Source organism: Protopterus annectens, chromosome 10.part0 (assembly GCF_019279795.1).
Source record: "Protopterus annectens isolate FY-2018-M chromosome 10.part0, PAN1.0, whole genome shotgun sequence".
Lineage (NCBI taxonomy): Eukaryota > Metazoa > Chordata > Ceratodontiformes > Protopteridae > Protopterus > Protopterus annectens.
Genome location: NC_056744.1, coordinates 403711390 through 403729943, shown reverse-complemented (window position 1 = coordinate 403729943; position 18554 = coordinate 403711390). Strand labels below are relative to the sequence as shown.

The following is an 18554-nucleotide window of genomic DNA, read 5'->3' as shown; positions in this document are numbered from 1 at the left end:
TTCTCTCACCACATCCATCGCCTCTTTGTAACCTTGAAGTGATGAACACATTCGTGCCACTCATATAAATTGCCCCTTCACAATATTTTTTTTCATAAAGTATGGATGACTACTACTATATTCCAAATAATCATTAGATAATGTAAATTTGGCAAATATATTAATGGAATATGTGATTATTTTAAATTCATTTCCGCACACAATAGCAACAGCATAAATTACTTGGATGTTACAATTAGGAAAGATGTGCACAACAAATGGTTTTCTTCCATTATATATAGGAAGCCTACATTCTCTAATGATACACAAAATGCTCTACAGGATACCTTTAATGACTCAGCACATTCAAATCATGTAGCATAGGTATCTGACCACACACACTCCATTAAATATGTCGGTCATATCTCTCAACCTGTTAATGCAAAAAATCTGGACAAAACTTGACAAAACGGGGGTACAAATAGGGACATATTTTAAATATTGCTCTTATAAACTTAGAAAGTTGCTAGAGTAACAGGATTTGTTTGAATATACATTTTCTGAAGGATATGACGTCTGAAACTCAAATGTATGTCATTATTTAGTGACTTCAATCCTGAGATCATTCCAGTGATTTGCCAGGAAAAAAAAGGAACAGGCCAAAAATATGAGCCAAAAATCTAGACATTCTGTGAAAATCTGTACAGCTGAGCGGTATGATGTCTGTGTGCCTTTTACAGAATTACAACACTGATAAAAATAGTATTCTTAAAAACTGCCATGTTAACATTTCTAGTTTAACAATGTTTTAGATGACAGACTACAGTGTCATAATAGAAAATCTGTGTCATAATGGATTTTTGTTCACCCAAAGGAAAAAAAAAAACAAAGTGATTTACACTTATGAAAAGGACTGTCATGAAAAAGGAAGGCTACAAGAAGCACATAACAGCCACTGTATTTATTAATACCATAAAATTATACAAAGAAATAGATGTAAACTAGTTAACAAAAGGACAAGTAATTGCTGGAATTTCTTTTTTTCAAGAAATAAAAACAATACTAGATCTGAACTAGTTGTGTCAATGGATATAACCCTGCATATTTGCTGAGCCATATTAGAGTATTTCTTTGCAGTCAGAAATCATGGCTGACATACTTCCCATGGCTGGTCCACCTCCATCTTCAGTGGTGAAGACCATCATAGACAGGTTGGTCACATTCATGCACATTTAATAACACCACCTCAACTCTGCCACCCAGTGTTGAGGGTTGTACATTGCACTGTAGACGTTAATGCAGGTGAGACATATATACCAAGTTTACCCCAAGGCATGGGCTGATGCTCACAGTCATAGATTAATCCATCCTCTCGATATGGTGTAGATTATGCCTTTTACCCAATCAGGAGATGGAACTCCCATGGATGGGGAAGTGCACAATCTGCTCACACATCTCCTATCACAGTACTGCAACATCTGCTGTGACTGTGTCCCAATAAACCCTCAGAATTCTGCATTGCCCATCTACAAGCACATGCACACACATGGATGGTGCTTGACACTGTGCTCCTCCCAAATTGTGCCTTTCCCTATGTTCATTGTTATTTGAGTAGCCTATGTCTAATACATAGTGTGGCCAGTCTGTGCATGTTAGAGCAGAGCCTTGGTAAAGGTTTGCACACATTACTTATGCATTTCTGTATAATGCTTTACTCAAGCCCATAACTGCAGACCAGACACTATGTCTTAGCCAGTGCCATGGCATACTGTACCTGGCACTGGTTAGCATTTTTCTGCCCTGTAAGAGACTCTTCCACACTTTCTAATTAGGCACCTCCTCCACGGTTAGGACATGGACTTCCTCATCCTGAATATGTTTGCCCTGTTGTAACCGTTTGCATATAATAATGTTGTATAATACTGCATAATCTGCAAATATCTTACTTCACCACTCCCTTAATGCTGCTTACAACATGTGGGGAAGCATATGTGATGTGCAGATAGGTAGTGCATGCTGCTGGGCTCCACAGACACATCCAGACAGCAGAAGCTGGCCTTCAGCAGGCCAAACACATGTTCAAATATAACTCATTCTGTGACAGGGCACAGTAGTCGACATTCTCTGTCATGATCTGGGGACTTCTGATAGGTGTCATTAACCATGGCTTTATGGCCTTTCCAGCATTACCAATAAGATATCCCTGGTTAAAATCACCTTGCCCAAACCATTAGTACATGTCACATAAGTGCTATATGTTGGAGTCATGTCTACTGTCTGGTGGCCTGAAGAAAACTGTATTATGCTTTGCGCATTACAGACTACCTGGTAAGATGGTAAATTTGAACCCCTTGTTGTTGCTATACTTTCTTCTCAGTTCCTCTAGTGGTACCTTTACTGCAATATGGGTGCAGACCATGCCCACCAGTACCTCAGGGAAATGGGCTTTGTCATAAAAAGCCAGTGTGGTGCTGGCTCTCTTCTCTGTGATATATAGAAATCAGATATGTTCACCACATGTTGTAGCATGGCTTCAAATAAATGGTGAAGTACTCTTGAGGCAGATGCCTGCAATACACCCACCATAACCGGGTTGGCTACTGAAAAGTCCTTGCAGCTGGCATTCTAAAAGATACACATACAGTGGTATCCTCAGGGACAGATACTCCATGCATCCCAAGTACCTGCATATCAGAGTGACACATCGCTATTAGCTTCTACATGGTACCTGTGTCAACATGGTTCTGGTCCACAATTTCAGTTTCATGGAGGCCATGATATGTTAAATGTGGATGGTTGAATCTGTGAAGCTGATGGTGGTGCAGAGCTCCTCTGAGACTTTCAGCAGTGAGTACAGCCTGCTGGACATACAGATTTACTAGTGTGGCAGCTACCCCACACATAAATTCATGGTCTATCTCCCATAATAGCAGGATTTAACAGCGTTCATTAATGCTGGAGCTCGCATCTCTTAGCATGATATCTTTCTATCAATACATATATATATATATATATATATATATATATATATATATACACAGACATATATATATATACACAGACATATATATATATATATACACAGACATATATATATATACACACACACACACACACATATATATATATTATATATAGACACACACACACACACACACACACACACACACACACACACACACACACACACACACACACACACACACACACATTTTGCATAAGCAAGTGACTGTCTCATTAAACTGCTATTTGCATATAATGGAATCCAGAGAATTTATCTGATAACCACAACCACTATCAGTGTATCTCTAACTCACCCCTCACAACCTGAGTGAGGCAGGTCATCACAAGAAATCAGCTAACGTGATGTACACACACACACATACACACACACACACACACACACACACACACACACACACACACACACACACACACACACACACACACAAGTAATTTAGGAGAATTCCACTTCAGTTATTAGGGTACTTCTGGATGTGAGTAGAAAGTGCAGACACTGGAAAACCCATACACACAGAATGGACTTGCAGACCTCACACAGAAGACATTGCAGCGGGGAAGTGAAACAGAGAATTAAGTGCTGTAAGGCAGTGATTCTAAGTGCTGTACAACTGTGCTGCTAATAGCGATTTACACAATTTACAAATATTAACAAGTTCTAACATCAGGCATTTACTTCTATCTACATTTTATGGTTTGAGAATGCAGGTATTTTTTTTCTTTAGATCCATGCTCAGACATGTTCATTAGACACATTCTGCATGTGTGCTTATAAAGCAACACAGGTTTGTCCATACACTACAACTTGTAAAATATCTTAAGATAAAACTCAGATTTACAGAAATACAGTAGGAAGGTTTCTGATTTTTTTTTTATTTTGTTTTTTTTTTTTTATAGATGATATTTGTAATCAAAAGACAGTGAAGAATATTGACTGAAAACCATGAAGCCAAACATTGTATTTTCAATAGTCTAAGACACTAAGACAATCATGTGATACAGGGGGTGCACCTCCACTGCCCTCAGTGACATAAATATACTGACTTTGAAATTACATTACCTGTAGCGCATCTAATGTTTGTTTTCTTACAGTTTGATAAAAAAGACAAACACTTTAAATGCCTCAAAAGCTTTCAAATATAATCCACTTCTCATTTTATCTGAAAAAAAGCCTTAGACCACAAAATAAATGCATTCAATAAATAATTGTGGTTGTGATAATGGATGAGAATTCAGCATCCACCACACTGTTAAGTCTGATTCAAATGTGACATTTTCAATTCTGAGTATCCATAAACCTGTCAAGGAACCACAAGAGACAAACTATTTCCAGCAACTGTCCTACTTCTGTTACAAGCATATCCAATGTAAGCTGGTTTCACAGGCTGGAGTGCCCCATGTAGTCTGCTGATTTTTAGAAACTGACAACATTGTTTCTCACTAACAACATCCTAAAAAAAAAAGTTGTGTGGGAAAACACAACCAAATCTAAAAGTACATCACATGCAACCAAAGACATAAAATCATGACCTGACAATTAAAGGCTAATTATGAATAATTATGAGTAAAGGTCAGTGTATCTGAAAATACACACACACACACACACACATATATATATATATATATATATATATATATATATATATATATATATATATATATATATATATATATATATATATATGTCTGTGCAATTGGTTCACTGATATTTAAACACAGGTTAATTTGGCAGACACCCTGCATCACTTTAGTAATTGGTGCTAAGCCTAACCCTAATACTGCTCCTTCCACAAACCCTAACCTTACACCTTATCGTCATTAAAACCTTCCCGTAACACTGCCGCAACACAAGACAAACCCAGACATACATTCACAAACACACACAAGCAGCACTACATCTATCCCCTACCTATCCCTTAACATTACCCAAAAATACAAAAACTTGCACATAAACACACAATATCCATCCTACATTTATCCTCGACCCCCACTTAACTTACATACACAATCCCACTCTCTCACCCTCCCCCTAAACCCACTTACCTTTATCGACATTCCATATCATCGACATATCCACTGTTCAGCCATCCGTACTGTTGACATTAAATGCAGGGAAACATATGCATATATCTATGGACCTACTTTAAAAGAACAAAATCCTAAAATACCAAACTTCACATCACCAAGACCACAAATTCAAGGCTCAAAACACTGAAAGTTTAAAATAACAACGTTCAAAATACCAAAATCAACCATGCAATAACAACATAACTTTACACTTCCAACACCAGCCACTATTTCTTAAAAAATCAACCGCAACATCTACAAATTAAAACATGTATAAATCTCTAACAAATGATCAGCAAATTAACACAGTATTCATTTCTGAAAAAACACTTCCTACACCCTGCATAAACTCAACAACTGTAAACCTACCTCTATTCTGCAGACCGTACTATCTAAAACCCACCTATGTGGGGGGTTGTGTCCTCCACCCCCCACCTAAATAAACCAACTCTGGGATCACACTACAGTGGGGAAAAGGGCACATACCTTTTTGTGACCATATTGTAGTGTAAATGCTTCAAATATTGCCAGAAGTGTCATATGAAACATCTGCCATTTTTTTTTCTGACACTACAAAAATTTAAAGAAACATACCTGTACAAACAGTTAAATACTACTTCAGTATTCTGTATGCTGGCATTTAAAGTTTCAGTCTACTGAAACTTGACATTTTAAACTTTCAGTGTTTTTGAGTTTTCGGAACTGTAATCTCTGTGATGTGAAGTTCAGTATTTAAGATTTTGTTCTTTTAAAGTAGATATATGGATCAATATCACATTATCGAAAGACCAAAACACCGAAATTTAAAAGATCGGGATAAAAACAACGAAAACTGAGAATCACAAACATTAACAAAATCAAAGTGCATAACTTCAAAAAAACAGCTGTGAATGTTATGCAGTACTTTCTTTTATGAAACCAGGAAGCAGTTCAATGGAGATTGCGGTACAGTAAGGATCTGGAAATTCACCCTTTTCCCCACCGCAGTGTAATCTCAGATTTGGTATATATAAGTTCCAGGAGGTGTGGGGGGGCACAACCCACACATGGGGGGGTGCAGGGGGGTGTGCCCCTCTACTAAATCTTTAAAAAAGGTTGCATTGAAGGTAAATAGTGAGTAGGTCTGTCGAAAACTGTTCTGTGTTGTTGCCGCAAATTGGAGATTAGTTTAAAGGGACATACGTATATTTCTGCTGAGTGGTTTTGTATGGAGTAAGTTGCTTGCTTTGGTGTTGTTCGTTTTGGTTATGTGCATGTCCGTGATTTTCAGGTTTCATTATTTTCATCCTGATCTTTTAAATTTTGGTGTTTTGGTCTTTTGATAATATGATAGGGATCCATATATAGATGTACACAGACATACACACACACACACACACACACACACGCGCGCGTTTTTCTGTTGTGCACGTGACATGTCTAACACCCCCTCATATCTCTCAACCTCTTACTGCAATAAGTCTGGACAAAGCCTAAAATAATGGGGGGGACAAAGGCTCAAAAATAGGGACATATTATAAATACTGCTCTTATAAGCTTAGAAAGTTGCTAGAATAACAGGATTTGTGTTAGCATGCATTTTTGGAAGCATATGAAGTATGAAACTCAAATGTATGTCATTATTTAGTGACTTCAGCCCTCAGTGATTTGCCAGAAAACCACAAATTTCATGAGGAAAAGGCCAAAAATATGAGGCAAAATTCTGGATATTCTGTGAAAATATGCACACCATAAGAGCTTATAATGAAAGAGAAAAATCAGAGGAAGCTTACCGATATTCCTGGGAATGTTGCTGATTTTTGCTTTTATAATCATGGCATCTGAGTCTCTACTTTCAGTTACAGTTGCATTCAGCAAAGCAGCACCAAACTCAACATCATTTATATTTCCAATCACACTGCCTTTTGCGTGGTGAGGTCCACCTGTTAGAAATGAGAAAACATGCATATTAAACTGATACCAGCTTTATTTTGAAGGGAACTGAACAGCAGTGCATATGAAGTGTCATTTAAGACCCAGCATCCAAGCACCTTTTGTCTTTAGGAACATTTTGAAGTCTCTATGACTCTTCCAAATACAAGCATACTCACGAATGGCAACAATGAAAAAAAATATTTAAAACCATCCTTTACAAACTGATATGTCAGAGGTATGATGCAAGGAGAACTTTACCAAGTAAAATTCACAAGTATGTAGGCTGTCAGTTATTATCATTCATAATAAAATATAACCTCTTTTCTATTTTGGTTAATTTTAACTCTTTAACTGATATAAATAGCATCATTTCTTAATACTGTACTCTGCTAGGTAGTCTGTAAGTTTAATGATGCTCCTCTCATTACATCATTCGAAAAGTAACATTAGTTGCGACATCAACATCACTGCTCTGTCACTAAATAGTTATAAGCCAGTAAGAATGATGGATATAACACAAACAGCTATATCAGCTGCCGGTCAGTGTTTTTCCAGCATCCAGTTATAACCTATTAAGTAAACAAGTGCTTGTTTGCACAGATATTTCCAAATGAGTGGGGCATTGTGAGACACCAATGTATCAGTTTTTTCAGTCCATTATACACTGCTTGCATGTTTTTTTTTTTTTTTGTAATAAAGGTCGGTCTTTTCAGTGGTCTCTGCTGTCCTATTACTTTTGTGATGGTATATTAGAATTGTGAACACTGGTCAGTGATTTAACAGTTGTACTTCTTATCAGGATTCCTTGCCTACCTATAGCTGCACACTCCCTTTATTTTGCATTGTGTATAATCTGCATCTCCCTACGGAAGACAGCGTACTCATCAGATGTTATTCCTTAATACAACACAGACAGTGTCACAGTTTCAGCCTGATATGTTCAGAACCAATTATTTTTTAACCAATAGATTGTGTACATCAAAAACACTCATTTATCCAAGTAAGATTTAATAATTCATATTTCTAGCAGTAGATTTAATAGGATTATCAGCAGATGTTTTGCAACTAATCTATTTTTTCTTTTCGGTGCATGTGTAATCATGCATTCTAATTTTACACAACATTCATAGAAATTAAAACATTTTACTTGTATATCCATTTTTAAAGATTGCAACATTTTTATTAATAATAACTCTCCTGACTCATGTAATTCATTAAAGTCATTGCACTATGTAACAATTTTGAATAACTTCTATCAGTAGACATGAAATGACTGCAATCTAATACTTTTGGTGTATTTTTTTTGGCCAGTACTGGTACACACTTTATGTTATCATCAACAGTGTCATTCTGTCCTCGAAAAGAGTTCACTTTACATGACACATGTAGTAAACTGGGATTTGTTGTGTATGTACATGCAGAGCTTACTGCCATTAGTGTCACCATGTCTTACATGTGAAGGCCTTGTGGTAATAACTACTACATACTGACCAATACTATCTGCAACTATAAAACAGGATCAATGTCACTCATGAAGTAGTGTTTTGATGAAAGTGAACTTGTTGAGTATAGCCTGTTGGTTCCTGCGTTTTCTCAGCAGGACTGTGTACCACTGTGGGTAAGGAAGTGAGAGTTTCTCCTTACCCCAAATGCTTTGTAATCTCAGCTTTACTATATTTACATATGTGGCACATGGAGCCTACAGGGTTCTGTAAGCTTTTGCCAAGTTGAATGATGTGCAGTTCTGACATTTTTTTTTCAATTAAAAGAGGTCCGGTGTGCTGTGTATTTCATGGAATAGACATATGCACATTACAGAACACTGACAGCTCCATTCTAGCTGGCTACTGATCACTGTCACAGTTGGATTTACTTAAAGAACAAAAGCTTTTAATCAATAATACAAAAACGTCTTGGTTTCATGCATAGGTAAATATACCTATCATAACATTATCCTGTAAACCTTTTTACACAAACTCCTTCAGATTCTCTTATGCTGCACGTTATTGCATAAGTGATGCAATCCTGAGAAAGTGAATATGCATATTTAACAATGTATTTATAATGAAGATGCACTAAACATTATATAAGTTTGAAGAAACATAGGGCTGCACCAACAGCACAGGGACAAAGCCTTAGTTACCAAGTCTGTCTCACTGGCTTACAGAGATCACTTCTGCTTTACCAGCCTTAAGTGCAAGAATAGTCTGACAGCAATCATTATAGCTGGAGTCCAAGTAAGCTATGATGCTGAAGTGACTTGAGGGCTGTGAGAGCACAGTACTCCTCAAGTACTGACTATCTACTTAAATGGTCTCTGTATAAAAATACACAAGTAAATAAACTCAAACAAATTATGATCTGCCTTACTAATGGCTCATGAGTAAGTGTTCACCTTCAAATAGGTTGTCAACAGGTCGTTAAAGATAGGTTAAAGCTGTGGATTGTCCAGAATATTCCAGTATAAATATGTACAGTCTTGTGACTATAGGAAATACAAATCAACTGAGTCTTGCAACTATTTACAACTTGCTAGTACCTGACCTTAGACCTTTTTCAAGCAGGACTAGGCCAGTCTAGCCAGGGTGGATACCTGTCCAGCCATCTGAAAAAAACTGTTTGGTCCTACAGGCCTATTCAACCACTATACCATACCGTCCCATATTAACTAAAATTTCTATTCTTGCATACAAAGAAAAGGTTATCATTACTTGGCAGATTACCTACCTGGGCATGCTTGGAAACACCTGGCTACCTGTGATGCATCACCAGGACAGGATCGGCCACCATTTATTGGGGATGGATTGTTACAAAGACGAACGCGCATCTTTTCTCCTCCACCACATGAAGCTGAGCATTCACTCCATGCTTGCCATGGACCCCAACTGCCATCCACTGGGATCAGAAAGGGATAAAAACAAACAGGTAATGCATTAGAAGTTCTGTACCATATATTTATACTGTAGTTATGGAAGTGTGTGTGTGTGTGTGTGTGTGTGTGTGAGACAGAAACAATAGGATACCAAATGGTCATAGAGTTCTGGATTCTACTAAAATGCTGCTCAAAAAATGCAAACCTTTGGCCATATTTTAAAACATATATACGTTCAAAAAATTTGGCAGTTATGCAATATAACAAAAATGAAACGCCAAGCTCTTCAAGTCTGAGTAAGTAGAAAATACAAACAAAACCTAACAACCATCCACTGACTCTGAGCCTCAAGCCATCGACAGGGGAAACAGGATCAATTAATTTGGGTATCAGACCTTTCTAGACAGCTTGGTCAAGTCTGCTGTGGATGTTGAGGCCATACATAAAATGCAAAGCCTGATAATGAGTTTGGACCCTGGTCAAGCAGTTGATGTTTAAATACTTAATGCTATTCTTTTGAAACAGGCAGTAGAAGCCATGGCTCCACACAAGAATGTCTTCTACACTGGCTAAACAGAGTTAGACCAGCTTGTCTGTAAGAAAAGACTATACAAAAAAATCACCTATGAGAAGGGTAGTTCAGTCCCAGTCTTTACAGAGATAGCATAAAAAGGATTAGCCCAGATAAAATCACTTTAGATAGCAGATCTAGGAGACTCTACTCTGATACCTTCCCTGTGGGAGGAATAAAGATATCTTGTTGAAGTTTCAAGTAAGTTTATTCAGTTAAGTAGGCAGAACAAGAACACTCATCTATTAGAAGATTATATGTGATGAATAATGTTTGTAACTGAGAATGTGTCAATATGGTTTATTTTAATTTACATAAATGTATGACTGCCTATGTCATAAGTGATAATAAAGATGATTTAAAAAAATGATGTCCTGTAGGGGTTTTTATGCTGTTCCTTGGTTTACGTGCTGATCCATATGTCAGCCTGATGCCTGTAGACTCCCAGTGTTGCCCTGATGTACATGAATTCTCCTCTGCAACTATCTAGTGCAGCTACTGTGTTGTACATGGCTTCATGGTGCAATTATTTCACTATTACTGCTGCACACTACATCTCCTACCTCAGCTAAGAAACTATCATGTAATGAGCTGGTATGCCTCCCTCTCCCAGGTGGATAAACCAGCATCGGCCACTAACTCTAACATTTCATCACTGTCTTCGCCAGTGCCAAGGTCACTAAGTGATCCCAAGTTGTCTGGCTCATAGTCAGGGCTTTACTTTTCTGCATTACAGAACCAACGCAATTTTCTACCATTAGTCTGCAATAATTCTTCACGGGAGAGGGAGATCTCAAGGATTCTTCAAACCAAAAAAAAAAAATTACTTTTAGACCATTACATCACTGACTGGGACCAATATTTCCGGTCCCTATTCCAGGAACAGACTGGTACTTCATGTGCTTCACCTGCTTTCTGCATGAAACCCTGTCTTAAAATTACTTCCATGATGACAACAGATCAAAAGACTTCTGTCTCTCTTGTTACAGTGGAAGAGACTGAAAAACAAAAGTTATGTACTTATCATAATGATAGATCCATGTTGCTTGTCTCCATCTAGTTTAACTTGTACGTCTTTGGATCTGACTCATATCCAACACTGGCCAATTCCAAAGTCTTTATCCCTCTTGGCACTGCCTCCTTTACATATAATTCCCCACTCCTCACTCTAATTCCCACATTGACTTTGCAGCATAATGACCACTTTCAATATACTTATATATCTACAAAGATATACTAAAAAACAGATTCCTAAACCAAGGAGAATGCAGAACTCCAGAGGTAAGGAACAAACTACCTCCACTGTCTGATCACCTCAGAAGGGAAGACTAGCCATGCCAACAAAAAGCCGAGGGCAGGTGGGGGGGGGGGTGAGACAGACAACATGGATCTACTGTTGTGGTAAGTACATAACTTTTATATCCAATGTTGTCTGCTCTGTCTGGCTTCAGTCTGTGGGACAGAGTCCCCAGCTACAAAAAAATTCCTCAAGAGGAACTAAGGAAGGATATTCTGTATCACAGTGGATCCAAAGGTAGCCCTGGATCTAGACTGAATTATAATGTGACACAAAAGTGCAGCAACTCAGCCAAGTTGCAGCTGCACAAACTTCATCCATTGATACTCCAGAAAAGAATGCTGTAGAAGTAGCCACAGCTCCTGACAAATGTGTGGAAGGGTCTTGCCTTTCAAAGGATAAGCAAATAAAACATAATCTGAAAGCCACTTGGATAAACTTACTTTAGACACAGGTGAGCCCAGCCTGGATTTCGAAAAGGAGACAAATAATTGATTGGATTTTCCTGAAAGCTTTGGTACAGTCCAAATAAAATCTCAGCTGCCTATGTAGATCCAAGCAATGCAAAAGGTATTTACCTTTATTGCAGAAATTGGGAAAGAACACAGAAAGATGAATAGAACTGTTAAGGCCATTCTCTGAAGCTACACTTGGCAGAAAAGAAGGGCTCATACGAAGAGAAACCCTGTCTTAATGGAATGCCAAGTAAGGGTGTGAAGAATAAAATGACTACAATTCTGAAACCCTCCTTGCAAGACGTAATCACTGTCAAAATCAAAGTTTTCCAAGACAAGAGCTTCAAGTCAGAAGTAGCTGAAGGTTCAAATGGGGGGGCCTGGCCATACTGGGGGATGTATTAAAAATATACCATTAAGGAATGCTTTGGAAATATTGAGGGGAAGCCAGAGGTACATTGCCCCTGCCAACATATAATTTGGTGAATTGCTGAATTCAGGGCATTGTTACAAGTTTCTGTGTTGCCCATACCTTACTTGGACAGAAGGAAGTTTCTCTGTTCACCTGTGAGAGAGGGGAGCTTTGAGCAGCTTCTCTGTCCCTGCAGGAGTGGTTTCAGCCCAGAAGTTAGTAGTTTATTGGCCATTTTGGGCTAATTTCTATCTCTTTCATTTCCCTGCTATAAAAACCGTATTTGCGTGGTTTTGCGTGTCGGGCAGTACCAGTAACTCGGGTTAAACTACTACCGGTTCCACAAAGTCTACTCTTCAATTTTTCCCTTGGAACTAGACAAACTTTCAACTTAAGCACTCAAACCATTCATTTCACAGCCCAGCACTTGCTCAAAACTCATAGCAAACACTAATTAACCCTAGCACTAGACCCCCCCCCCATACAGTCCAGAAGGACAAGGCTCTCTATTCGTCCATACCAGCCAATCAGTAAAACAGCTCACTTTACCTATTCAGGCATGTCCAAACGGCAGTTTCAGGTGTACTCTCCAGTCGAACTGGTGAATCTGGGCATTTTGAGGCAATGTTACAACTGTCTCATGTACACAGACAACCCTCTCCTCCTACCACCAAACACTAATATATGTGAGCGATGCAATTATACAGCCAAACTGGAGGCAAAGCTCTCTCAATCCAAGACTGGAACTGACAGTCAAGAGGAGAAGGGAAATACTTGCAACACACCACCAGTCTCACACAGACCTACTAAACCAACACCGGCAAATAACACACATAAATACACGAAAACATACTCGGAGGCTTTAAATAAAAATCTGCAAAAGCAACAGAGACCTCCAAAGCAGACACCCAAGCAACCTCCACACCCCATCACAAACCATGAAACACATACTTCACATAATCAGTGTGCCACGCAATCACAGCCCTTAAGGCAAAATAACATACCCAACACACTACTAATAGGTGACTCTATAGTCAGGCACACTGATGTTCCACTAACTAGGCTGGACAAGGAGAAGGTTACAGTTAGCTCTCTGTCGGGCGCCAGGATCTGCCACATAACACAAGCACTCAGGTCACTCCAGAACAAGTACAAATACAACTCTGTCATTGTCCACGTTGGTGTGAATGACCTGAGACTTACCTCCCTGGTCTACATGAAAAGAGACATGGAAGAGCTCTCTGATCACGTAGCCCAGGCCGGTATGACCCTGACCTTGAGTAGCATCCTGCCCTCACCAAGAATGATGCCACAGTATAAAGAAAAAATGATCAATTTCAACAATTGGCAAAGTTTCTGGTGTCATTCAAAGGGGATCCAGTATCTGTCCACCTGGGAAGACATGCTCGACAAGCCACGTTGCTTCGCAAGAGATGGCTTGCACCTGTCACCTTTAGGCTTTCAAATACTGGCCAAGGCTTTTGCTGCCCCCATAGAGCCTTTTTTAGACAAGGCTCAAAAGACAAACCCACGACCATAAATAGCACAAGTAACCAAAAACTGAGGGTTGCTACTCAACGCCAGAAGTCTAAACCTCAAAATGCATGCACTCGAGGCACTCCTCAGTATGGAGAACATCAATATCTGTGCAGTAACAGAAACCTGGTTTAAGGCTCCAGAGAGCACCCAGCACTACCAGGCTATAACTCATACCATACTTTTTGGCCAGACCGAAACATAAAAGGCGGGGGTGTATCCATATTCATCAAGGATACCCACACCTCCAGGTTAGTGGCGCAGCACAATGCCTCAGAGATCATCCATGTGCAACTAACAACAGGCAAAACTGCAATTCAAATTGTAGCTTGCTACAGATCACCCACCATGACCCAGGACCCCCATTCCGCATTTCTAGAGACACTGGAAAATATGAAGGTCCTACCAAAAGCCCTAATATTGGGTGATTTCAATTACCCAAACATTAACTGGGAGAACTACTCAAGTACTAATTCCCTTGCCCAATGCTTCCTAGAAATTATAAACTCGAACGCCCTGAATCAACTGGTCAACACCCCCACCAGAGGTGACAACATATTGAACCTGGTCATCACCAACATGGGTGACTGGTGTTCCATACCAGAGGTCAACCCCTCGCTGGTTAGCTCAGACCATAGACTAATCACTCTGGATATCCACATTCCGCCCCCACCCCCAATCAAGGAAACCACTGTGAAAAACTTTTCAAAAAAAACTTCACATTACTTAAGACAGAGGTGGAAAGGTTCACAGTCCCCATGCTAAAGGACAATGCTGTCCAAGCTGCTGAATCCCTTACACAGGCACTCTATGAGCACCTGCAAGAATGCATGGATCGTGCTATCCCAAGCAAAACCAAGACTCACTCCTACAAGAAAAGGAAACCAGTCTGGTGGACCCCTGCCATAAACAAGCTATACAATAGAAGGAGGAAACTAGTACAGAAAAGAATAAAATTCCAAGAAGGAAAGACATCCCTGATCAGTATCAGCAAGAAACTATGCTCCCTCATAAAATCATCTAAGTCTAGCTTTGAAAGAAAAATTGCCAAGGACTCCAAAGATAACCACAAAGTGTTCTTTAGCTATGTCAAGAACCTAAGTGGAAACTCCCAAATCTGCTCTGAGTTAGTGCAGAATGGCATAAAATACACTGAACCAACTGATATTGCCAACATTCTGGCAGACAGGTTTAGTGCAAACTTCACCCCCCCCCTCAACCTCCTAAATGGCCCATAACCATACCAGAAGAATGTACAGCCTTGGCAATCACTGGTACACAGGTTAAAACAGCCCTATCCAAAGCCAAAAACACAGCTTCAATGGGACCGGACGGTGTCCCAGGCTGTGTTTTACACGAGCTCCAAAATGAACTAACCCCTCACCTAAACACACTGTTCAAACTCAGCCTCTCTACAGGCTACGTACCCACTGAGTGGTGCACAGCAACAGTTATCCCGCTCCACAAAGGTGGAGCCACAACACACCCTGGGAACTATAGCCCTATAACCTTGACTAGCCTGGTCTGCAAGGCTATGGAGCGCATTATCATGGAACTCATTAACAGAGATATTGGGAACCTCCAAACATTGGGCCCTACCCAGTTTGGCTTTGTCAAGGGCAGATCATGCCTCCTAAACCTGGTGGACTTCTTTGAGACAGTTACCAAGGCTTTAGATGAGGGAAAGGAGGTCCACACAGCCTACCTAGACCTCGCAAAGGCTTTCAACACCATTCCCCATTCGGGTATTATAGACAAGCTCACCAGCCTGAACATAAACCCATATGTCACAAGATGGGTTGCCAATTGGCTCACGGATAGAACCCAGACGGTGAGAGTTGCAGGCTCTAGGTCTGACTCTAAGCTGGTTACAGGGCTCAGTCCTGGGATCCCTCCTGTTCAGTATATACTTCTCAGCGATATAGGCAAGCACAGGAGGACTATGGCTGACTAAGTTCACAGACGACTGCAAACTGGGGGCCATAATTGACTCTCCGGCTGATACAGACATCCTCCAGAAGGGTCTCACTGAGACGGATACCTGGTGTCAAAATCATGGCCTCAAGCTAAATGCCAAAAAGTGCATAGTCATCCCCTTTGGAAAAAACAAAGTACCCGCGAACTACCACATATGCGGTAGTCCCTTAAATACAGAAAATGTAATAAGGGATCTGGGGACCCAAGTAGATAGTAATCTCTCCTTTGATAATCATATTGCCAAGGTGGTTAGAAAATCCTTCTATGTGGCCCACCTAATCACAAAAGTGTTTGCATCTAGAACAAAAGAGGTTATTGTGCCTCTCTACTCATCACTCATCAGACCCATCATAGAGTACAATGCCCCATTTGGGATGTACCTTACAAGACACCTGCAACAGCTGGAAAGACCACAGAAGTACCTCATCAAGAGGATTACTGGCCTCAAACAGATGCCTTATGCAGCCCGACTGAAGAAACTCCAGCTGTACTCGGTTGCATACCGCTTACTCAGAGGTGATCTCTGCCTGACATACAAGGCCATGTCCAACCCAGAATGGATGGACATGTTCCACCTAAAAAAAAAAACAAATCCCTGAGAGCCACATGCTCTAGGGATCGAAACCTCACCACAATGATAAATAGGACGTGCTGGATGGATAGATTCCTCTCCCAGAGACTCCCCATGATTTGCAACGGGATTCCAATCTACATTAGGCAGAGCCCCTCACTAACACGCTTCAAGAGAAACCTTGGCGAGTGGATGGGAAACAGAAAATTTACCCCAGGGATCACTGCAGTGACTCTGGTGGACAGAGGCACAAGGAACTAATGGCTCTGCTGGACAGAAGCACAGGGAACTAATCTAAGGGGGCGGCGAAAGTCAACACATTCTGGCTAGGCTTATAGATGCCCTCGGGCAGATAGCCTAGTACTAACCTATGAACCTATGAAAGTTAGATATAGCTGCCAGTTCTACATAAATCGCAGAAAAACTGCAACCTGTCTGAAACAACTCAGTGAATAAATCCACAGATTCCAAAGGGGCAGAGAAAGGATACAGTCCCCAAGATTCTGCCCACATAACAAACATTCTCCATTTCCTGGAATACACCTTCCTAGGAGACTGCTTTTGAGATGATGACAATATGTGAACAACAGCCTGCAAAAGCTTGGTATTTCTGGCCATCAAGAGAACTGGAGGAACCATGCAGTTAACTTGAGGGACTGAAGGTTGGGGAGATCCAGACCTGTTGGATGAGATCTGGAATGAGATCCAGTACCCAAGGGAAGTACTTTAGAAGATGGCAAAGGAAGGGAACCCAAACCAGATGAGGCCAAAGGGAGCTATGAGGACTACAGTAACTCTACAACAGGCTGCTTTCTGAAGAAACTTTGTCATTAAGGGAACTATGGGATAAGCATAAAGAAACCCCAACAGCCAAACAATCACTAGAGGGTCCCTGGGTGACTGTCCCCAAGGGGGAACTAGAGTTTAATGGTTGCCGGACTAGGTGTTGGACGGGGAGATGAATAGGTCAAACACACAGGGTGCCCAAATGCTGAAAAATATGAGCTGCAACCTTCAGATTCAGGGACCACTTGTGAGGCAATAGGATGCTCCTGCTGAAGCTGTAGTCAGAATGCTGGATTTCCCCAGGATGTGCACTGCTACCAGAAACAGATGAATAGAGATCACCTACTGCCAGATTCTCATGGCCTCCTGACAAATACGATATGAACATATCTTCCCCAGTTTGTTGAAATACCAGACACCAAACATATTGTCCATCTGTATAGTAATCACACCCCTGGGAAGGGTGTCCTGAAAGGCCTGTAATGCAGAAAGGACGGCTCTCATTTCCAGAACATTGATGTGTCTGTAAGCCTCTGCAGACAACCAGGACCCTTGAACCATTCTCCCTTCAAAATGCTCCCCAGGAGGGAGGTGTCCATGGTGACCATGGCCAAAGGAGATGGAATTATGAATGGTCTCCTGTCGGTTACTAAGGGAGACTGCAACCACCAACAAATTTGGTCATCTTTGTTAACCGTACTAGAAAGTTCAACGGATGAGTAAGGAAATACCACTGGACAGCCAGAATTCACTGTAGAGCCCTCATATGATACCTAGTTAAAGTAACCAACCCTTTGCATACTGACATATGACCTAGACGTTTCACAATTGTGTGAGACGGAGTCTTCGAGGTTGCATGCACTGACAAGGCCTCTGCACGAAGATTGGAAAGTCTGGAATTTGGTAACCTGTCAATTTGGTTGACTGATTCCAAGCAAAATCTTATGAATTCTAACATCTGAACACAATTTTGGATAATTGATTGTGTTGCCTAAATGGTTGCACAGTTAGAGTAAGGAAAAAAGAAGTTATGTACTTACCATAACATTCCATCTGTGTTGTCCATTTTCATTTATCCTTGATATTAGGGTTCGAG

The 18554-nt window shown here is 40.3% G+C and overlaps 1 protein-coding gene across 1 annotated transcript in view; it reads right to left on the bottom strand.

Moving 5' to 3' along the window:
• Positions 1-18554, bottom strand: part of HMCN1 (hemicentin 1) — a 5606893-nt gene that overhangs the window by 306725 nt on the left and 5281614 nt on the right. Inside the window, exons 93-94 of the mRNA XM_044085314.1 lie at positions 9709-9876; positions 6840-6989 (exon numbers count right to left, since the gene is read on the bottom strand). Coding sequence (XP_043941249.1) covers positions 6840-6989; positions 9709-9876 — 318 coding nt within the window. The remainder of the gene's footprint in view (positions 1-6839; positions 6990-9708; positions 9877-18554) is intronic.